Source organism: Oncorhynchus tshawytscha, unplaced genomic scaffold (assembly GCF_018296145.1).
Source record: "Oncorhynchus tshawytscha isolate Ot180627B unplaced genomic scaffold, Otsh_v2.0 Un_contig_298_pilon_pilon, whole genome shotgun sequence".
In the NCBI taxonomy this organism is placed as follows: Eukaryota; Metazoa; Chordata; class Actinopteri; order Salmoniformes; family Salmonidae; genus Oncorhynchus; species Oncorhynchus tshawytscha.
The window spans coordinates 145,411-169,003 of record NW_024609534.1 but is presented as its reverse complement, the minus strand read 5'-3'; the positions used below and the strand labels follow the sequence as shown (position 1 = coordinate 169,003).

Below are 23,593 nucleotides of genomic sequence, written 5' to 3'. Positions count from 1 at the left end.
TGCTTACAGCTGGAAGGAACAAACAGCAGCAACTACAAGATGCAATTAACACCTTTGAGAGAAATGTAACTTTACCTCTGGTAGTCTCTTCAGAATGCTGAACTTCAGCTCCTCGTTGGCATCACTGTTGTCTAGATCTACAAAAGAGGAAAAATAGACCGTTTTTTAATTAACTAATTATCAAATCATCCAAACATTTCATCTTCAGTAATACTGTTTCTATTGTCCTAGGAGGACTTTTTGGGAGTGTGAAAAACACCAAGGTAAAGTCCATATCAAACATTATCAACCATATCTAACTACTACATTATTCAAAACACCAAGGTAAAGTCCATATCAACCATATCTAACTACTACATTATTCAAAACACCAAGGTAAAGTCCATATCAACCATATCTAACTACTACATTATTCAAAACACCAAGGTAAAGTCCATATCAACCATATCTAACTACTACATTATTCAAAACACCAAGGTCAAGTCCATATCAAACATTATCAACCATCTCTAACTACTACATTATTCAAAACACCAAGGTAAAGTCCATATCAAACATTATCAACCATCTCTAACTACTACATTATTCAAAACACCAAGGTAAAGTCCATATCAAACATCATCAACTATATCTAACTACTACATTATTCAAAACACCAAGGTCAAGTCCATATCAAACATTATCAACTATATCTAACTACTACATTATTCAAAACACCAAGGTCAAGTCCATATCAAACATTATCAACTATATCTAACTACTACATTATTCAAAACACCAAGGTCAAGTCCATATCAAACATTATCAACTATATCTAACTACTACATTATTCAAAACACCAAGGTAAAGTCCATATCAAACATTATCAACTATATCTAACTACTACATTATTCAAAACACCAAGGTAAAGTCCATATCAAACATTATCAACTACTACATTATTCAAAACACCAAGGTAAAGTCCATATCAAACATTATCAACTATATCTAACTACTACATTATTCAAAACACCAAGGTCAAGTCCATATCAAACATTATCAACTACTACATTATTCAAAACACCAAGGTAAAGTCCATATCAAACATTATCAACTATATCTAACTACTACATTATTCAAAACACCAAGGTCAAGTCCATATCAAACATTATCAACTATATCTAACTACTACATTATTCAAAACACCAAGGTCAAGTCCATATCAAACATTATCAACTATATCTAACTACTACATTATTCAAAACACCAAGGTAAAGTCCATATCAACTATATCTAACTACTACATTATTCAAAACACCAAGGTAAAGTCCATATCAACCATATCTAACTACTACATTATTCAAAACACCAAGGTAAAGTCCATATCAAACATTATCAACTATATCTAACTACAACATTATTCAAAACACCAAGGTCAAGTCCATATCAAACATTATCAACTATATCTAACTACTACATTATTCAAAACACCAAGGTAAAGTCCATATCAACTATATCTAACTACTACATTATTCAAAACACCAAGGTAAAGTCCATATCAACCATATCTAACTACTACATTATTCAAAACACCAAGGTAAAGTCCATATCAAACATTATCAACTATATCTAACTACTACATTATTCAAAACACCAAGGTAAAGTCCATATCAAACATTATCAACTATATCTAACTACTACATTATTCAAAACACCAAGGTCAAGTCCATATCAAACATTATCAACTATATCTAACTACTACATTATTCAAAACACCAAGGTAAAGTCCATATCAAACATCATCAACTATATCTAACTACTACATTATTCAAAACACCAAGGTCAAGTCCATAAACATTATCAACTATATCTAACTACTACATTATTCAAAACACCAAGGTCAAGTCCATATCAAACATTATCAACTATATCTAACTACTACATTATTCAAAACACCAAGGTAAAGTCCATATCAAACATTATCAACTATATCTAACTACTACATTATTCAAAACACCAAGGTAAAGTCCATATCAAACATTATCAACTATATCTAACTACTACATTATTCAAAACACCAAGGTAAAGTCCATATCAAACATTATCAACTATATCTAACTACTACATTATTCAAAACACCAAGGTCAAGTCCATATCAAACATTATCAACTATATCTAACTACTACATTATTCAAAACACCAAGGTAAAGTCCATATCAAACATTATCAACTATATCTAACTACTACATTATTCAAAACACCAAGGTAAAGTCCATATCAAACATTATCAACTATATCTAACTACTACATTATTCAAAACACCAAGGTCAAGTCCATATCAAACATTATCAACTATATCTAACTACTACATTATTCAAAACACCAAGGTAAAGTCCATATCAACTATATCTAACTACTACATTATTCAAAACACCAAGGTAAAGTCCATATCAACCATATCTAACTACTACATTATTCAAAACACCAAGGTAAAGTCCATATCAAACATTATCAACTATATCTAACTACTACATTATTCAAAACACCAAGGTAAAGTCCATATCAAACATTATCAACTATATCTAACTACTACATTATTCAAAACACCAAGGTCAAGTCCATATCAAACATTATCAACTATATCTAACTACTACATTATTCAAAACACCAAGGTAAAGTCCATATCAAACATTATCAACTATATCTAACTACTACATTATTCAAAACACCAAGGTCAAGTCCATATCAAACATTATCAACTATATCTAACTACTACATTATTCAAAACACCAAGGTCAAGTCCATATCAAACATTATCAACTATATCTAACTACTACATTATTCAAAACACGGCAAGAGAAAATACACCAATTAATTTAGCCACTTTCTTACACAGAACTTATTCCCCAGAATTCTGACATTTTCCTTATCACCGTCTAGACGAAATACTGAAAACAATCATGTTTTGTACTTTGCCTTCATCTTCAGAGATTGTTTTGTTTGTCCCCTGAGGAAGAGCTGTGATATAAACTGGACGGAAACTGGCCAAGCATGAAACACTTTCTAGTATTGCCTTCTGATTGTTAGCAGGTACAAAAAGAGTCAGTGTGGTAACAGGAACACTAACATCCCACTGTTTGGGTATTGTAACATCTTAACACAAGACTGTATTGTAATGGGATATCTTAAAAGATTGAGATGTCAATGCAAGTATTGAGAAACCTGTCCAAGCATGAAAGGGTATCGAGGGCGGTATGCATTGCACCATTCTTCCTACTAGGTACTGACTGTCTGTCTGGGAGGGTTTGTACGAGTTGACCTTTTATTACAAGAGTGTAAGTCAAGACATTTAGATTCTCTCAAGCAAACTGTTTGGGTATAGCAATAACACTTCAATATCTTTGTAAAGAAACAACTATACATATGAAGATATGAATGCAATTATTGTTGCAATTCAAACTGGATGGGGGATGAGGGCATGTTTAGTCTGAGCTTGTATCTAACAGGGAGAAAACCCTGCAGGACTGTGGGTGGGAGTGGTACTGGCACTTGGGCTTCTAGCGCTTACATTCCATGATCATTGTCTTGGCAAACACTACACTGTGCAACATCTACAACACAGTCCCTCACTCCAGTCCCTCTCTCCAGTCCCTCAATCCAGTTCCTCTCTCCAGTCCCTCGCTCCAGTCCCTCGCTCCAGTCCCTCTCTCCAGTCCCTCGCTCCAGTCCCTCACTCCAGTCCCTCACTCCAGTCCCTCGCTCCAGTCTGTCAATCCCTCGCTCTAGTCCCTCCAGTCCTTCGTTCCAGTCCTTTGCTCCAGTCCCTCGCTCCAGTCCCTCTCACCAGTCCCTCTCTCCAGTCCCTCAATCCCTCTCTCCAGTCCCTCAATCCCTCGCTCTAGTCCCTCCAGTCCTTCGCTCCAGTCCCTCGCTCCAGTCCGTCAATCCCTCTCTCCAGTCCCTCTCTCCAGTCCTTCAATCCAGTCCCTCGCTCCAGTCCCTCACTCCCTCTCTGCAGTCCCTCGTTCCAGTCCCTCACACCAACTACAGTACCAGCCAATCAGTTGTGTTGTGACAAGGTAGAGGTGGTATACAGAAGATAGCCCTATTTGGTAAAAGAACAAATCCATAGTATGTCAAGAACAGTTCAAATAAGCAAAGAGAAATGACAGTCCATCATTACTTTAAGACATGAAGGTCCGTCAATCCGGGAAATGTAATGAACTTTTATTGTTTCTTCAAGTGCAGTCGCAAAAACTATTAGGCACTATGATGAAACAACAGTGTCCTAACGAGAGAGCACATGTTCTATGCCAGGCTAAATCGTGCCTCATTAGCTCCTTATGACTGCCTCATCAACCCTGCCAGGAAATGTATAAACTTGGTCTCCACTATAAAAAGCATCTAGACATTATCTCCCATTTCTTATAGAGTCATTTGGTTTTCAACAGCAGACATTTGTATAAAACTTGTCAGTCTCTCCTTCCTTTTCTTAATTAGCTTTTTCTACCTTCTCATATAAAGTCAATGTTTCCAAACTAGACAGACAACAAATTGAGCTGGTTGTCATAGCAACATACACAACTCTTTTTTTTCAGTTGACTAGCTAAATCAACACTTTGTTGCCAGTATTAATCTGTATTGAAGCATGGAGGAGGCAGACACGGTTACAGCATTAATCTGTATTGAAGCATGGAGGAGGCAGACACGGTTACAGTATTAATCTGTATTGAAGCATGGAGGAGGCAGACACGGTTACAGTATTAATCTGTATTGAAGCATGGAGGAGGCAGACACGGTTACAGTATTAATCTGTATTGAAGCATGGAGGAGGCAGACAGTTACAGTATTAATCTGTATTGAAGCATGGAGGAGGCAGACACGGTTACAGCATTAATCTGTATTGAAGCATGGAGGAGGCAGACACGGTTACAGCATTAATCTGTATTGAAGCATGGAGGAGGCAGACATGGTTACAGCATTAATCTGTATTGAAGCATGGAGGAGGCAGACACGGTTACAGTATTAATCTGTATTGAAGCATGGAGGAGGCAGACACGGTTACAGTATTAATCTGTATTGAAGCAAGGAGGAGGCAGACACGGTTACAGTATTAATCTGTATTGAAGCAAGGAGGAGGCAGACATGGTTACAGTATTCATCTGTATTGAAGCATGGAGGAGGCAGACACGGTTACAGCATTCATCTGTATTGAAGCATGGAGGAGGCAGACACAGTTACACTGTAAGTAAGACAATAATGAATCTAAGAGGTTCCAGCTTACTGTGGAAAAGTACAGAACTGTATTGCCAGCTCCCTGACTCAGTGTTCATGAGGACACACCTTCCTGTAGTAATTACTGAGAAATGACATTATGGCACAATAGCTGAATCATGCCATCTGATAAATTGTGTGTATGTGTGTAGGTATATGCACATATTGCGTGTGTGTGTGCAGTGCGTGCGTGTGTGTGTGCATGCGTGTGTGCGTGTGTGTGTGTGTGTAGTGCAGTGTGAACCTGTCATGAGTCGTGAGACGAAGGTCTCGGTGAGCTGCAGCACACCATGGTCAACGTACTGCAGGAAGGTGTGTCTGGGGAGACAGCGAACGCCCAACACGGACAGTAGAGTGTGATACCCTGCAGACACACAGCAACACCACGTCAGATGCCATTTGCTTGAATACGTATTTAATATTGTAGAGGCAGGCTCTCTATAAGCTCTGTTGAAGTGCTTTGTTATATTGAGACACTGGACAGGGAGGTTAAAATAAGTTTAACGCCTTGGTTATTTCGAGAAGGTTGAAGAAGGTAAAATACATGAATAAACAGTGTTATTTTGAGAAGATTAAACGGGGTTCTTCTTACCAGGAGGGAGGGGGAGACACAGAGTCTTTGTAGCCTCCAGTATCCGACACATCACGTGAAACACGGCCCACTCTGCTGAACTCCCCCGCTGCTTTCTACAGCAGAGAGGATAGTAAACATCAATGGGACAGGACTTGCATACACACTGTAGACACACACACACACTAACACAAACTAAACACACACACACACTAACACAAACTAAACACACACACACTAACACAAACTAAACACACACACACACAAACTAAACACACACACACTAACACAAACTAAACACACACACACTAACACAAACTAAACACACACACACAAACTAAACACACACACACAAACTAAACACACACACAAACTAAACACACAACACTAACACACACTAACACAAACTAAACACACTAACATAAACTAAACACACTAACAAACACAAACTAAACACACACACACTAACACAAACTAAACACACACACACACACACTAACAAACTAAACACACACTAACTAAAAACACACACTAACACACACTAATAGACTAACACACACACACACACACACACACGCACACACACACACACACACACGCACACGCACACAGGGAGCAACTTACAAGCACAGCACCAAAGGGCCTAGTTTGTACTTCAGCCACACAGACTCCAGCATGCGTCTGATCAGCTCCAGCTACACACACACCAAACACCCATACACCAAAAACCCACACACACACACACATCAAACACCCACACATCAAACACACACACACACACACACACACACCCCAAACACACACACCAAACACACCAAACACACACAGAAAAGAGGTCAGGGATGAATGCTCCGAGAATTTAAACATCTGATTTACTCAAATGTTACATGATAAGACCACTATTAAAACGTTTCACATTCAGTTCCTGTTTCCACAGTTTCACACACTGTAACACTTCCTATTTTCTCTTTCTCTACAAATGAATAGTAGTCCGTGCCAACACGTAGCAAGAGAAACAGGTGTTACTATGATTTATTTATACACTGCCACTTTCACAACCCGACACACACACACACACACACACACCGCTAGCCGACTAACACACACACACACACCGCTAGCCGACTAACACACACACACACACTCACCGCTAGCCAACTAACACACACTGTGACTGACCAAGCATGACCACTCACATCCTCTTCTCCTCTCTCTCTTACTGCAATAACAGGAAGAAACACTACCACATTTACATCCTGACACACACACACACACACACACACACACACACACTTTATGGAAAGGCTTGTGTCTTCCTGATATGGAGTGCACTATTTCCATGTGAGGTTCAGGGTTTTCTTCAGTCAGTGATATCTATGTATGATGTACTGTACAGAGCCTCTCTGACGTCATAACTGAGCTGTGAACAGTGGGAAGTAGATCTGTCATCCACAGGAGGAAGTACATGTGTTGGAGGATAATGGTTATTGTCATTTCTCAACTACAATCTGTCTGTCTCAGGCCTTTCTTTGTGTAACCGCAAAAACAATGGAAACAGTGTTTGGGTCATGTAGAATAAGAACACACACCAGCTTGGCCACGTAGTTCACCACCAGCAAGTCGATCTTCTTCTTCCCCAGACGAGGCAGGTGTCTGTTGAGGTGCTCTCTCAGCTTGTCCACCATCTATAGGAAACACAACACTTCACATTGAAGGTGTCTGTCTGTCTGTGTGTGTGGTTCCCTTGATGTTCCCCTGTTCCTCTGTGTCCCCGTTCCTCTGTGTCCCCGTTCCTCTGTGTCCCCGTTACTCTGTGTCCCCGTTACTCTGTGTCCCCGTTACTCTGTGTCCCTGTTACTCTGTGTCCCTGTTACTCTGTGTCCCTGTTACTCTGTGTCCCTGTTACTCTGTGTCCCTGTTACTCTGTGTCCCCGTTCCTCTGTGTCCCCGTTCCTCTGTGTCCCCGTTACTCTGTGTCCCCGTTACTCTGTGTCCCTGTTACTCTGTGTCCCTGTTACTCTGTGTCCCTGTTACTCTGTGTCCCTGTTACTCTGTGTCCCTGTTCCTCTGTGTCCCTGTTCCTCTGTGTCCCTGTTCCTCTGTGTCCCTGTTTCCCTGCTCCTCTAACAGTGTCCTACATTCTTATTATCAGGAAGGAGAGTGGAGCAGGAGCCTACTGGGACTTACATACACACAGCAAGTAGGTACACACAAACACATACACAATTGTAGGTACATACACACACACTGCAGGTACATACACACACACACTGCAGGTACATACACACACACTGCAGGTACATACATACACACACACACTGCAGGTACATACATACACACACACACTGCAGGTACATACACACACACACTGCAGGTACATACACACACACACTGCAGGTACATACACACACACTGCAGGTACATACACACACACTGCAGGTACATACACACACACTGCAGGTACATACACACACACTGCAGGTACATACACACACACTGCAGGTACATACACACACACTGCAGGTACACACTCCTGGAGCAGGAGAGACCTATCTGACCTGCAGGTGGAATAGCCTGCTGGGAGCAGAGCAGAGCAGAGCTGAGTCTAAGAATAGTTACCCTGCTGGTTGATGCTGAGAGGACCACAGCTAGACTACCCTAGTGTTTTACAACTGGGGATAGGTAGAATAGTTACCCTGCTGGTTGATGCTGAGAGGACCACAGCTAGACCACCCTAGTGTTTTACAACTGGGGATAGGTAGAATAGTTACCCTGCTGGTTGATGCTGAGAGGACCACAGCTAGACTACCCTAGTGTTTTACAACTGGGGATAGGTAGAATAGTTACCCTGCTGGTTGATGCTGAGAGGACCACAGCTAGACCACCCTAGTGTTTTACAACTGGGGATAGGTAGAATAGTTACCCTGCTGGTTGATGCTGAGAGGACCACAGCTAGACTACCCTAGTGTTTAACAACTGGGGATAGGTAGAATAGTTACCCTGCTGGTTGATGCTGAGAGGACCACAGCTAGACCACCCTAGTGTTTTACAACGGGGATAGGTAGAATAGTTACCCTGCTGGTTGATGCTGAGAGGACCACAGCTAGACCACCCTAGTGTTTTACAACTGGGGATAGGTAGAATAGTTACCCTGCTGGTTGATGCTGAGAGGACCACAGCTAGACCACCCTAGTGTTTTACAACTGGGGATAGGTAGAATAGTTACCCTGCTGGTTGATGCTGAGAGGACCACAGCTAGGCTACCCTAGTGTTTTACAACTGGGGATAGGTAGAATAGTTACCCTGCTGGTTGATGCTGAGAGGACCACAGCTAGACCACCCTAGTGTTTTACAACTGGGGATAGGTAGAATAGTTACCCTGCAGGTTGATGCTGAGAGGACCACAGCTAGACCACCCTAGTGTTTTACAACTGGGGATAGGTAGAATAGTTACCCTGCTGGTTGATGCTGAGAGGACCACAGCTAGACCACCCTAGTGTTTTACAACTGGGGATAGGTAGAATAGTTACCCTGCTGGTTGATGCTGAGAGGACCACAGCTAGACCACCCTAGTGTTTTACAACTGGGGATAGGTAGAATAGTTACCCTGCTGGTTGATGCTGAGAGGACCACAGCTAGGCCACCCTAGTGTTTTACAACTGGGGATAGGTAGAATAGTTACCCTGCTGGTTGATGCTGAGAGGACCACAGCTAGACCACCCTAGTGTTTTACAACTGGGGATAGGTAGAATAGTTACCCTGCAGGTTGATGCTGAGAGGACCACAGCTAGACCACCCTAGTGTTTTACAACTGGGGATAGGTAGAATAGTTACCCTGCTGGTTGATGCTGAGAGGACCACAGCTAGACCACCCTAGTGTTTTACAACTGGGGATAGGTAGAATAGTTACCCTGCTGGTTGATGCTGAGAGGACCACAGCTAGACCACCCTAGTGTTTAACAACTGGGGATAGGTATAATAGTTACCCTGCTGGTTGATGCTGAGAGGACCACAGCTAGACCACCCTAGTGTTTTACAACTGGGGATAGGTAGAATAGTTACCCTGCTGGTTGATGCTGAGAGGACCACAGCTAGGCCCTAGTGTTTTACAACTGGGGATAGGTAGAATAGTTACCCTGCTGGTTGATGCTGAGAGGACCACAGCTAGCCCACCCTAGTGTTTTACAACTGGGGATAGGTAGAATAGTTACCCTGCTGGTTGATGCTGAGAGGACCACAGCTAGACCACCCTAGTGTTTTACAACTGGGGATAGGTAGAATAGTTACCCTGCTGGTTGATGCTGAGAGGACCACAGCTAGGCTACCCTAGTGTTTTACAACTGGGGATAGGTAGAATAGTTACCCTGCTGGTTGATGCTGAGAGGACCACAGCTAGACCACCCTAGTGTTTTACAACTGGGGATAGGTAGAATAGTTACCCTGCAGGTTGATGCTGAGAGGACCACAGCTAGACCACCCTAGTGTTTTACAACTGGGGATAGGTAGAATAGTTACCCTGCTGGTTGATGCTGAGAGGACCACAGCTAGACCACCCTAGTGTTTTACAACTGGGGATAGGTAGAATAGTTACCCTGCTGGTTGATGCTGAGAGGACCACAGCTAGACCACCCTAGTGTTTTACAACTGGGGATAGGTAGAATAGTTACCCTGCTGGTTGATGCTGAGAGGACCACAGCTAGACTACCCTAGTGTTTTACAACTGGGGATAGGTAGAATAGTTACCCTGCTGGTTGATGCTGAGAGGACCACAGCTAGACCACCCTAGTGTTTTACAACTGGGGATAGGTAGAATAGTTACCCTGCTGGTTGATGCTGAGAGGACCACAGCTAGACCACCCTAGTGTTTTACAACTGGGGATAGGTAGAATAGTTACCCTGCTGGTTGATGCTGAGAGGACCACAGCTAGACCACCCTAGTGTTTTACAACTGGGGATAGGTAGAATAGAACCTGCTGAAACGCTAACGTCACTTAAACCTCAGGGACAGCAATTTCAGGATGGAAATAGTTGCTGCTGCAAGGCTAAAAACTCCTGGGAATAGACTGCAATGTCAGGATCAAAAAGGGACAACTATTTTTATCATGCGTGTTGTGTGTTGTCAGCTAACTGCTTGCCCTGATGAACCTTGGTCTTGGTAAGCTAGACAAGCCTGCATTCCAACCCAATACTAAAACAGTGCTGACACTGATCTAAGATCAGTTTAACCTTTCCCCCCTAATGGTTAAGATTAGGCTCTGGGGAAGGTAAACTGATCCTAGATCTGTCTATGCCCGAGGGCACCTTCCACCCAGAGTATCATGGCTGCTGTATCTTGTGACTCACCAGGCCTATGAGCGCCCTCTGCTGGCTATCCTCTTCCTGGAACAACAGAACCACTTTCTGATCTGCAGAGGAACACCATAACACCGTGGATTTAGACTTTTCATTACATCTCAAAGAGTTGGACATAAGGCAAAACAAACAGTCATGAGTTAGGACGAGGAAGAGGATTGCCTAATGACTTAAGAGAGATGAGTAAGTAGGGTTGCACATTTTGGGGAATATTTAGAGGTGGAAACTTTCCGTGGGAATTAACATGAATATATGGGAATTAATATTAATACCATTTAAATGTAGATGTTTTTGTATTGGATATATTTACCATATCATATGGAGACAGAAACATAAACCTTTTACCTTATCATACGTAGACATAAATCAAATGATTCAATCCTTCCAATCACATGGGATGATTTCACTGAACAACCAAAGAAAGGGAATACTGAATGATCCCCAATGATCCATTCCATCTCCCAAAAATGTTTTCAACATACATCTGTAAAATTATAGTCTAGAAACTAAAGCTTTGGTTGTCTTCCTCTCAGGCTTCCATGTCTTCTCCCTGGACCTCCTCAATGTCCACCTCTTAAACATCAGACTCTGAGGCCTCATCTTCACTGTCACTTTCCAACCTTGTAGAGGATGGCTCGTTGTCAGGCTCAAAAAGCCTCATATTTGCCCGGATGGCCACCAATTTTTTGGGGGGTGGGATTTGGAGGATGATGGAGGCAACAGGGAAAAGAGCCTCAGATCCACAAAGTCCTTTCCACCAGGTGGCTGATGAGATATGTTGTCACGACTACCATACTGCATCTCCATCCCAAGGCCCTTGCTTGGAAGTGTATTCCGCCAGACTGCCCTCCCTCATCCAGGCCAAGGTGGCGAGACACGGTATTGATGACACCATAGGCCTTGTTGATCTCTGCACCAGACAGGATGATCTTACCAGCATACTTGGGGTCCAACATGTACGCTGCAGCGTGTTTGGGCTTCAGGCAGAAGTCTTCACGCTTTTTGGTGTATTTCAGAACTGCAGTTTCCTCTGCTTGGAGCAACAGTGAAGTGGGCAGGGCAGTATGGATTTATTCTCTTACCTCTGCAAGCAGAGTCTGAACATCAGACAGGATGGCATTGTCTCCCTCAATGGCTACTGCTATAGGTTTCAGGCTGCTTACCACTCTCTCCCAAAATACCTTATCCAGGAGGATCCTCTTGATGGGACTGTCCATATCGGCAGACTGTGATATGGCCATTCCTTGGAGAGACTCCTTCCCCTCCAGGAGACTGCCAAACATGATGACAACACCACCCCAAAGGGTGTTGCTGGGCAGCTTCAATGTGGTTCTCTTATTCTTCTCACATACCTTCTGTGGTCCAAGATCATTGATGACTGCCTTCAGCTCATCTGCAATGTCGAGTCTGGTGTGTCTGTTGTCCCTTGTGTCTGTGCTCTTGTAGAATACTGGTTGAGGGGTGGAGATGATGTAGTTAATTATTCCTTGGCCACGAACACTACAGAGGGACATCTCCATGGTATTTTCATTAGAGGGGGACATCTCCATGGTCTTTTCACTACAGAAGGACATCTCCATGGTCTTCATTACAGAAGGACATCTCCATGGTCTTCATTACAGAAGGACATCTCCATGGTCTTTTCATTAGAGGGGGACATCTCCATGGTCTTTTCACTACAGAAGGACATCTCCATGGTCTTTTCACTACAGAAGGACATCTCCATGGTCTTTTCACTACAGAAGGACATCTCCATGGTCTTCATTACAGAAGGACATCTCCATGGTCTTCATTACAGAAGGACATCTCCATGGTCTTCATTACAGAAGGACATCTCCATGGTCTTCATTACAGAAGGACATCTCCATGGTCTTCATTACAGAAGGACATCTCCATGGTATTTTCATTAGAGGGGGACATCTCCATGGTCTTTTCATTAGAGGGGGACATCTCCATGGTCTTTTCACTACAGAAGGACATCTCCATGGTCTTTTCACTACAGAAGGACATCTCCATGGTCTTTTCACTACAGAAGGACATCTCCATGGTCTTTTCACTACAGAAGGACATCTCCATGGTCTTTTCACTACAGAAGGACATCTCCATGGTCTTTTCACTACAGAAGGACATCTCCATGGTCTTTTCACTACAGAAGGACATCTCCATGGTCTTTTCACTACAGAAGGACATCTCCATGGTCTTCATTACAGAAGGACATCTCCATGGTCTTCATTACAGAAGGACATCTCCATGGTCTTCATTACAGAAGGACATCTCCATGGTCTTCATTACAGAAGGACATCTCCATGGTCTTCATTACAGAAGGACATCTCCATGGTCTTCATTACAGAAGGACATCTCCATGGTCTTCATTACAGAAGGACATCTCCATGGTCTTCATTACAGAAGGACATCTCCATGGTATTTTCATTAGAGGGGGACATCTCCATGGTCTTTTCATTACAGAAGGACATCTCCATGGTCTTCATTACAGAAGGACATCTCCATGGTCTTCATTACAGAGGGACATCTCCATGGTCTTTTCATTAGAAGGGGACATCTCCATGGTCTTTTCACTACAGAAGGACATATCCATGGTATTTTCATTACAGAGGGACATCTCCATGGTCTTTTCACTACAGAGGGACATCTCCATGGTCTTTTCATTACAGAGGGACATCTCCATGGTCTTTTCATTACAGAAGGACATCTCCATGGTCTTTTCATTACAGAAGGACATCTCCATGGTCTTTTCACTACAGAAGGACATCTCCATGGTCTTTTCATTACAGAAGGACATCTCCATGGTCTTTTCATTACAGAAGGACATCTCCATGGTCTTTTCATTACAGAAGGACATCTCCATGGATAAACTGAAACAATACAGTCAGAGAAGATGACAAGGACAATGAAGGGGGGAGAGGAAAAAGTCAACTTGCAGAGGGTAGTTTCTGTGAGTCGGGATATTGGTGTGGAGAATGATGAATGGTGGTCAGTATGGGAGAGAGTATGTACGGGTGAGAGACAGACAGAGAGAGAGAGTAAGAGCGAGAGAGCAGTGTGTGTGACAGAGAGTGAGGTTGTGTATTGTCTGTGCGTGGCCCATGTGAGGTTGAGGTAGAGCGATGTCCAATCTCGTGGTTGAGCAACATTTGGACTGGGGTCAGGAAGCAGTGAAGGAGAGGAGAAAGAAGACAGGGAGAAAGAAGGAAAGCAAGCGAGAGAGACGCCCTTCTCCTCCCATTCTTACATAACCATGTGGCATTCTTCCCCTCTTTTCTCTCTCTCTCCCTGAATGATAAATCATCAACAACTGTGGGCTCCGAGAGCGATGTTCTCCAGTGGACTCAAGTATGTGACCCTGAAACTCAAGTTGGGGGATTTCTTTAACTGAAGCAGAAAACATTTCCTATCTGTAGTCAAGGGTAAATGAGCTCACGTTAACTGGCCTGCCAGCATCTTAATATACCAGTGTTATTCTAGGAATAATAATCACAATAACAGCTTCATAGCCAAAGGACCAACATCAAGGTCTAGAGAGACAAGGTTTCTCACAATCCTAGAGACAAGGTTTCTTACAATCCTAGAGACAAGGTTTCTTACAATCCTAGAGAGACAAGGTTTCTTACAATCCTAGAGAGACAAGGTTTCTTACAATCCTAGAGAGACAAGGTTTCTTACAATCCTAGAGAGACAAGGTTTCTTACAATCCTAGAGAGACAAGGTTTCTTACAATCCTAGAGAGACAAGGTTTCTTACAATCCTAGAGACAAGGTTTCTTACAATCCTAGAGAGACAAGGTTTCTTACAATCCTAGAGACAAGGTTTCTTACAATCCTAGAGACAAGGTTTCTTACAATCCTAGAGACAAGGTTTCTTACATTCATAGAGAGACAAGGTTTCTTACAATCCTTCTATTAATGATAGTGGCTTTTAGAATGTGGCATCTTACCAAGATTCCAGCTGTCCACCATCAACAGAACTCTGAAAATAACAGAGGAAATATCAGATGATGTGACTTACTTGACTTTTAAGTGGAAACTGTATCTGTGTGTATACAGTATCTCTACGTGTCTGTGTGTTTGAGTGTTATTATCTACCAGTGTCATCGATCCCTGTGTTATTATCTACCAGTGTCATCGATCCCTGTGTTATTATCTACCAGTGTCATCGATCCCTGTGTTAATATCTACCAGTGTCATCGATCCCTGTGTTAATATCTACCAGTGTCATCGATCCCTGTTAATATCTATCAGTGTCATCGATCCCTGTGTTAATATCTATCAGTGTCATCGATCCCTGTGTTAATATCTACCAGTGTGATCCCTGTGTTAATATCTACCAGTGTCATCGATCCCTGTGTTAATATCTACCAGTGTCATCGATCCCTGTGTTAATATCTACCAGTGTCATCGATCCCTGTGTTAATATCTACCAGTGTCATCGATCCCTGTGTTAATATCTATCAGTGTCATTGATCCCTGTGTTAATATCTATCAGTGTCATTGATCCCTGTGTTAATATCTATCAGTGTCATTGATCCCTGTGTTAATATCTATCAGTGTCATTGATCCCTGTGTTAATATCTATCAGTGTCATTGATCCCTGTGTTAATATCTATCAGTGTCATTGATCCCTGTGTTAATATCTATCAGTGTCATTGATCCCTGTGTTAATATCTATCAGTGTCATTGATCCCTGTGTTAATATCTATCAGTGTCATTGATCCCTGTGTTAATATCTATCAGTGTCATTGATCCCTGTGTTAATATCTATCAGTGTCATTGATCCCTGTGTTAATATCTATCAGTGTCATTGATCCCTGTGTTAATATCTATCAGTGTCATTGATCCCATGTGTTAATATCTATCAGTGTCATTGATCCCTGTGTTAATATCTATCAGTGTCATTGATCCCTGTGTTAATATCTATCAGTGTCATTGATCCCTGTGTTAATATCTATCAGTGTCATTGATCCCTGTGTTAATATCTATCAGTGTCATTGATCCCTGTGTTAATATCTATCAGTGTCATTGATCCCTGTGTTAATATCTATCAGTGTCATTGATCCCTGTGTTAATATCTATCAGTGTCATTGATCCCTGTGTTAATATCTATCAGTGTCATTGATCCCTGTGTTAATATCTATCAGTGTCATTGATCCCTGTGTTAATATCTATCAGTGTCATTGATCCCTGTGTTAATATCTATCAGTGTCATTGATCCCTGTGTTAATATCTATCAGTGTCATTGATCCCTGTGTTAATATCTATCAGTGTCATTGATCCCTGTGTTAATATCTATCAGTGTCATTGATCCCTGTGTTAATATCTATCAGTGTCATTGATCCCTGTGTTAATATCTATCAGTGTCATTGATCCCTGTGTTAATATCTATCAGTGTCATTGATCCCTGTGTTAATATCTATCAGTGTCATTGATCCCTGTGTTAATATCTATCAGTGTCATTGATCCCTGTGTTAATATCTATCAGTGTCATTGATCCCTGTGTTAATATCTATCAGTGTCATTGATCCCTGTGTTAATATCTATCAGTGTCATTGATCCCTGTGTTAATATCTATCAGTGTCATTGATCCCTGTGTTAATATCTATCAGTGTCATTGATCCCTGTGTTAATATCTATCAGTGTCATTGATCCCTGTGTTAATATCTATCAGTGTCATTGATCCCTGTGTTAATATCTATCAGTGTCATTGATCCCTGTGTTAATATCTATCAATGTCATTGATCCCTGTGAGTTTGTCTCTCTGTGCTTTCAATAGTGAAGTTCCCCCTGTACCCCACCAACACACTTCCTCCAACACACACAACATTCTGCAACACACAAGAGACCCTTCGCTCTTCGGTTCTCCACCTACTGTTTAGTGTTCTCCTCAATGTGACGTAGATAGTTAGAAGCCTTCTTGTTCTTTGACTTCTGTAACAGACAGAGGGAGGAACATGTTCTCTAACTCCTGGAACAGACAGAGGGAGGAACATGTTCTCTAACTCCTGGAACAGACAGAGGGAGGAACATGTTCTCTAACTCCTGGAACAGACAGAGGGAGGAACATGTTCTCTAACTTCTGGAACAGACAGAGGGAGGAACATGTTCTCTAACTTCTGGAACAGACAGAGGGAGGAACATGTTCTCTAACTCCTGGAACAGACAGAGGGAGGAACATGTTCTCTAACTCCTGGAACAGACAGAGGGAGGAACATGTTCTCTAACTCCTGGAACAGACAGAGGGAGGAACATGTTCTCTAACTCCTGGAACAGACAGAGGGAGGAACATGTTCTCTAACTCCTGGAACAGACAGAGGGAGGAACATGTTCTCTAACTTCTGGAACAGACAGAGGGAGGAACATGTTCTCTAACTCCTGGAACAGACAGAGGGAGGAACATGTTCTCTAACTCCTGGAACAGACAGAGGGAGGAACATGTTCTCTAACTTCTGGAACAGACAGAGGGAGGAACATGTTCTCTAACTCCTGGAACAGACAGAGGGAGGAACATGTTCTCTAACTCCTGGAACAGACAGAGGGAGGAACATGTTCTCTAACTCCTGGAACAGACAGAGGGGGAGGAACATGTTCTCTAACTCCTGGAACAGACAGAGGGAGGAACATGTTCTCTAACTCCTGGAACAGACAGAGGGAGGAACATGTTCTCTAACTCCTGGAACAGACAGAGGGAGGAACATGTTCTCTAACTCCTGGAACAGACAGAGGGAGGAACATGTTCTCTAACTCCTGGAACAGACAGAGGGAGGAACATGTTCTCTAACTCCTGGAACAGACAGAGGGAGGAACATGTTCTCTAACTCCTGGAACAGACAGAGGGAGGAACATGTTCTCTAACTCCTGGAACAGACAGAGGGAGGAACATGTTCTCTAACTCCTGGAACAGACAGAGGGAGGAACATGTTCTCTAACTCCTGGAACAGACAGAGGGAGGAACATGTTCTCTAACTCCTGGAACAGACAGAGGGAGGAACATGTTCTCTAACTCCTGGAACAGACAGAGGGAGGAACATGTTCTCTAACTTCTGGAACAGACAGAGTGAAGAACGTGTTCTCTAACTTCCCCTTATGAAGGTATACTGTACTACATTTTACATGTCCATGTTGGTCATTTAGCACATACAAGAGCAATTAGGGTTCATTGCCTTGCTCAAGGGAACATCAACAGATTCGTCTCAGGGATTCGAGCCAGCGACCTTTCGGTTACTGACCCATCGCTCTTAAACGCTAGGCTACCTGTTGAAGTGGTTCTATAAGAGAATATGTCCGGAATTGGAAATGATGAATGGTTCCATACTGTCCTACTGCTAGCTGCAGTGTAAGGCTTGGGATCAGAGAGAGAGACCATGGTTCCATACTGTCCTACTGCTAGCTGCAGTGTAAAGCTTGGGATCAGAGAGAGAGACCATGGTTCCATACTGTCCTACTGCTAGCTGCAGTGTAAGGCTTGGGATCAGAGAGAGAGACCATGGTTCCATACTGTCCTACTGCTAGCTGCAGTGTAAAGCTTGGGATCAGAGAAAGAGAGAGACCATGGTTCCATACTGTCCTACTGCTAGCTGCAGTATAAAGTTTGGGATCAGAGAGAGAGACCATGGTTCCATACTGTCCTACTGCAGTGTAAAGCTTGGTATCAGAGAGAGAGAGAGACCATGGTTCCATACTGTCCTACTGCAGTGTAAAGCTTGGGATCAGAGAGAGAGACCATGGTTCCATACTGTCCTACTGCAGTGTAAAGCTTAGGATCAGAGAGAGAGACCATGGTTTCATACTGTCCTACTGCTAGCTGCAGTGTAAAGCTTAGGATCAGAGAGAGAGACCATGGTTCCATACTGTCCTACTGCAGTGTAAAGCATGGGATCAGAGAGAGAGAGAGACCATGGTTCCATACTGTCCTACTGCAGTGTAAAGCTTGGGATCAGAGAGAGAGAGAGACCATGGTTCCATACTGTCCTACTGCAGTGTAAAGCTTGGGATCAGAGAGAGAGAGAGACCATGGTTCCATACTGTCCTACTGCAGTGTAAAGCTTGGGATCAGAGAGAGAGACCATGGTTCCATACTGTCCTACTGCTAGCTGCAGTGTAAGGCTTGGGATCAGAGAGAGAGACCATGGTTCCATACTGTCCTACTGCTAACTGCAGTATAAGGCTTGGGATCAGAGAGAGAGACCATGGTTCCATACTGTCCTACTGCAGTGTAAAGCTTGGGATCAGAGAGAGAGACCATGGTTCCATACTGTCCTACTGCTAACTGCAGTATAAAGCTTGGGATCAGAGAGACCATGGTTCCATACTGTCCTACTGCAGTGTAAGGCTTGGGATCAGAGAGAGAGACCATGGTTCCATACTGTCCTACTGCAGTGTAAGGCTTGGGATCAGAGAGAGAGACCATGGTTCCATACTGTCCTACTGCAGTGTAAAGCTTGGGATCAGAGAGAGAGACCATGGTTCCATACTGTCCTACTGCTAACTGCAGTATAAAGCTTGGGATCAGAGAGACCATGGTTCCATACTGTCCTACTGCTAGCTGCAGTGTAAAGCTTGGGATCAGAGAGAGAGACCATGGTTCCATACTGTCCTACTGCTAACTGCAGTATAAAGCTTGGGATCAGAGAGAGAGACCATGGTTCCATACTGTCCTACTGCAGTGTAAAGCTTGGGATCAGAGAGAGAGACCATGGTTCCTGTGGTGCACTGAGCTCCCAGAGATAATCTATATTCCAGTCTCTCTGTGTGAACTTACCAGGGTAGCTAGCAGCACGGTCCACTCTGGCAGACTGTGAGAGGTTCTGGATCTGCAGTTTGATCCTCTAATATGTGTGAACTCACCAATGCTGCTACATATTTCCAGGTCTGAACAGAACTCACCAGGGTAGTGAGCAGCTTGGTCCAGTCTGGCAGGTTCTGAGATGCTCTGTATCGTGGGTTTGGAACCGCCTCAAAGTACTTCATCTTTTCTGTGCTCCACTGCAGCTCTTCCCAATAACCCTGGAGACTCCTGGCCTGCAGCGAAACATTACCAAACATCTAGTAAACACCAGCTGTTTACTACTTTTACAGTTTTTGCAAAATAAGTCCATTTGTTATGGTCATCTTGAGACCTCCTTGGAAACTAAATGATTTATGGCACGGGGGTTCATACTACATAACATTAAATGAAATGCACTTGATTGTAACAAATGGTTCATGTTTTGCCTTTAATTAAAGACGGCCTCCATCTACAGAATAATCACTGGGTATTTCAGTGTAAATAGCCCAGTTTCTATAATATTATCACGTCCTTACTGTCAACACAACTCTTCTTCATTTGATTCATTAGATATGCATTCTTTATCTGTTACTGAGCACTGGATCTGCTTCCCACTCCTGTCTGCCCCCTAGTGTCTAACCTGGAAATAAATCAATAAATATTACACAGGTGACTGATCAGGTAGTTGACTAGCTGGAGTGGGTGAAAGATATTACCTTTCCTTTGAACTCTGGTTCAGCATGGAGCTCTGTGGTGCAGGTGACACCGGGGACCTGGTCTAGAGCCTCCGGTACCTTCTTCTTCTCAAACACAGAGGAGTAGGGTAGGACTTCATCCAGACTGAGACACTTCTTATAGATGATCCTGTACAGTGACGCTGTCGTTGAAGGGAGACGATGATTCTTCCATAAAACACCACAAAAATGGATTTTAAAACGATGATAAGTCTTGTTCCACTTACCCAGAATAAATTCCTGAATTTGATCGAAGGTGTCGAACGGCATGACATTGTCACAGATCCAATCTATGATCTGCAGAGAAAACACATGAAGTAACAGCAGTGCTATGCTATGTAACAACATGGTGGTATTGTTACTATAGTAAGTAACTGTTACCACACATGCATAAAGCCATGTTATGTAAAAGGTTTTCACAGAGTGGATGAAACCACAGCAGCCTCGTCCTCCTGGACCTCTAAGACGGGTTGCCTCTCTGTGTTAGTGAGTTGTCATGGCCACAGAGACACCATTTAGAACAAGTACTGCAGATGGAGATTTCAAGTGCAGCACTTTCTCTATTATAAACAACCTGACTCATGGTCAGAACCCAGTCCTGAACTTCTCCCTCCAAAACATCTCTCTTTCACTCTTCAAAAGGGGGAAACACTCTAGACCCAAACTGCTACAGACCTATATCTATCCTACCCTGCCTTTCGAAAGCCAAGTTAACAAACAGATCACTGACCATTTAGAATCCCACCGTACATTCTCAGCTATGCAATCTGGTTCCCAAGCTGGTCGTGGGTGCACCTCAGCCACGCTCAAGGTCCTAAATGATATCATAACCACCATCGATAAGAGGCAGTACTGTGCAGCCGTATTCATCGACCTGGCCAAGGCTTTTGACTCTGTCAATCACCCCATTCTTATCGGCAGAGTCAGCAGCCTTGGTTTCTCAAATGATTGCCTCGCCTGGTTCACCAACTACTTCTCTGATAGAGTTCAGTGTGTCAAATCGGAGGGACTGTCGTCCGGACCTCTGACAGTCTCTATGGGGGTGCCACAGGGTTAAATTCTCAGGCCGACTCTCTTCTCTGTATACATCAATGATGTCGCTCTTGCTGCTGGTGATTCTCTGATCCACCTCTATGCAGACGACACCATTCTGTCTTTGCTAGGTATGGCACCACCTTATCTCAGCTCACTGGTCACCATAGCAGCACCCACCCGTAGCACGCGCTGCAGCAGGTATAATTCACTGGTCACCCTCAAAGCCAATTCCTCCTTTGGCCGCCTCTCCTTACAGTTCTCTGCTGCCAATGACTGGAACGAACTGCAAAAATCACTGAAGCTGAAGACTCATATCTCCCTCACTAACTTTACGCTCCAGCTGTCAGAGCAGCTCACAGATCACTGCACCTGTACATAGTGCACCTGTACATAACCCATCTGTAAATAGCCCATCGAACTACCTCATCCCCATACTGTTATTTATTTATTTTGCTCCTTTGCACCCCAGTATCTCTACTTGCATTCATCTTCTGCACATCTATCACTCCAGTGTTTAATTGCTATATTGTAATTACTTCGCCACCATGGCCTATTTATCCCTTATCTTACCTCATTTGTACACACTGTATATAGACTTTTCTATTGTATTATTGACTGTATGTTTGTTTATTCCATGTGTAACTCTGTGTTGTTGTTTGTGTCGGACTGCTTTGCTTTATCTTGGCCAGGCCGCAGTTGAAAATGAGAACTTGTTCTCAACTAGCCTACCTGGTTAAATATAAATATATTTTAAACACACTCTGTGTCTCTCTTGCCCTCTCTCTCTCTCTCTGAGCAAAGTGTTCTCGTGGGTTTTGCTTGCATCTCCTACCTTCAGTTCTAGTGCAGCGTTGGGTCCCATGTAGAGCAGCAGACAGTGCAGGGCAGCCAGGCGTTGAGCGTCAGGTCTCCTGTGGCTACAGCACAGAGCACAAGACATCATGACTACGACATAAACAGAGGAGTGTACCTTCACTATAATACTCAATGCTGCAGTACCTTCTACATGCAGTAAGCATGAAATACACACTCAAGACCATTTTCCATTCAACAATGGATTGAGCTATATTGTAATCTATGTTATTCTATTCTATTATATTCTACTCCATTCTACTCCATTCCATTCTATTCTATTCTATTCTACCTGCAGTGCAGTAGGTCCATTAGGAAGGAGGGGTTGAGGTCTACAGTGTACATCCTGCCTGTGTTCAGGTCCAGCAGAGAGGACTCGGGTAGAGACAACACCACACCGTCTGATCCCAACACACCCAGCTCTGCATCAACACCTGTAACACAGTTACACTGGGGCCATCATCAACACAGTTACACTGGGGCCATCATCAACACAGTTATACCAGGGCCATCATCAACACAGTTATACCGGGGCCATCATCAACACAGTTATACTGGGGCCATCATCAACACAGTTATACTGGGGCCATCATCAACACAGTTATACTGGGGCCATCATCAACACAGTTACACTGGGGCCATCATCAACACCTGTAACACAGTTACACTGGGGCCATCATCAACACAGTTACACTGGGGCCATCATCAACACAGTTACACTGGGGCCATCATCAACACAGTTACACTGGGGCCATCATCAACACAGTTACACTGGGGCCATCATCAACACAGTTACACTGGGGCCATCATCAACACAGTTACACTGGGGCCATCATCAACACAGTTATACTGAGGCCATCATCAACACCTGTAACACAGTTACACTGAAGGCCATCATCAACACAGTTACACTGAAGGCCATCATCAACACAGTTACACTGAAGGCCATCATCAACACAGTTACACTGAGGCCATCATCAACACAGTTACACTGAGGCCATCATCAACACAGTTACACTGA

The 23,593-nt window shown here is 43.1% G+C and overlaps 1 protein-coding gene across 17 annotated transcripts in view; it reads right to left on the bottom strand.

Moving 5' to 3' along the window:
- LOC112228456 (gamma-secretase-activating protein) overlaps positions 1 to 23,593 on the bottom strand; it is a 39,155-nt gene that overhangs the window by 6,000 nt on the left and 9,562 nt on the right. For 15 of the 17 annotated variants that reach the window (XR_006082304.1, XR_006082301.1, XR_006082303.1 and 12 more), the window contains 13 exons: positions 22,865 to 23,006; positions 22,553 to 22,637; positions 20,913 to 20,982; positions 20,668 to 20,828; positions 20,071 to 20,205; positions 17,057 to 17,115; positions 15,129 to 15,160; positions 11,168 to 11,229; positions 7,414 to 7,509; positions 6,449 to 6,519; positions 5,846 to 5,940; positions 5,498 to 5,617; positions 76 to 137 (listed from right to left, as the gene is read on the bottom strand). Coding sequence is in view for 4 of the 17 variants with exons in the window: in XM_042315748.1 (XP_042171682.1) it covers positions 76 to 137; positions 5,498 to 5,617; positions 5,846 to 5,940; positions 6,449 to 6,519; positions 7,414 to 7,509; positions 11,168 to 11,229; positions 15,129 to 15,160; positions 17,057 to 17,115; positions 20,071 to 20,205; positions 20,668 to 20,828; positions 20,913 to 20,982; positions 22,553 to 22,637; positions 22,865 to 23,006 (1,190 nt within the window). In the remaining 13 variants the exon portion in view is untranslated. The remainder of the gene's footprint in view (positions 1 to 75; positions 138 to 5,497; positions 5,618 to 5,845; positions 5,941 to 6,448; positions 6,520 to 7,413; positions 7,510 to 11,167; positions 11,230 to 15,128; positions 15,161 to 17,056; positions 17,116 to 20,070; positions 20,206 to 20,667; positions 20,829 to 20,912; positions 20,983 to 22,552; positions 22,638 to 22,864; positions 23,007 to 23,593) is intronic. The other 2 variants (XM_042315751.1, XM_042315750.1) reach the window with 1 other exon arrangement.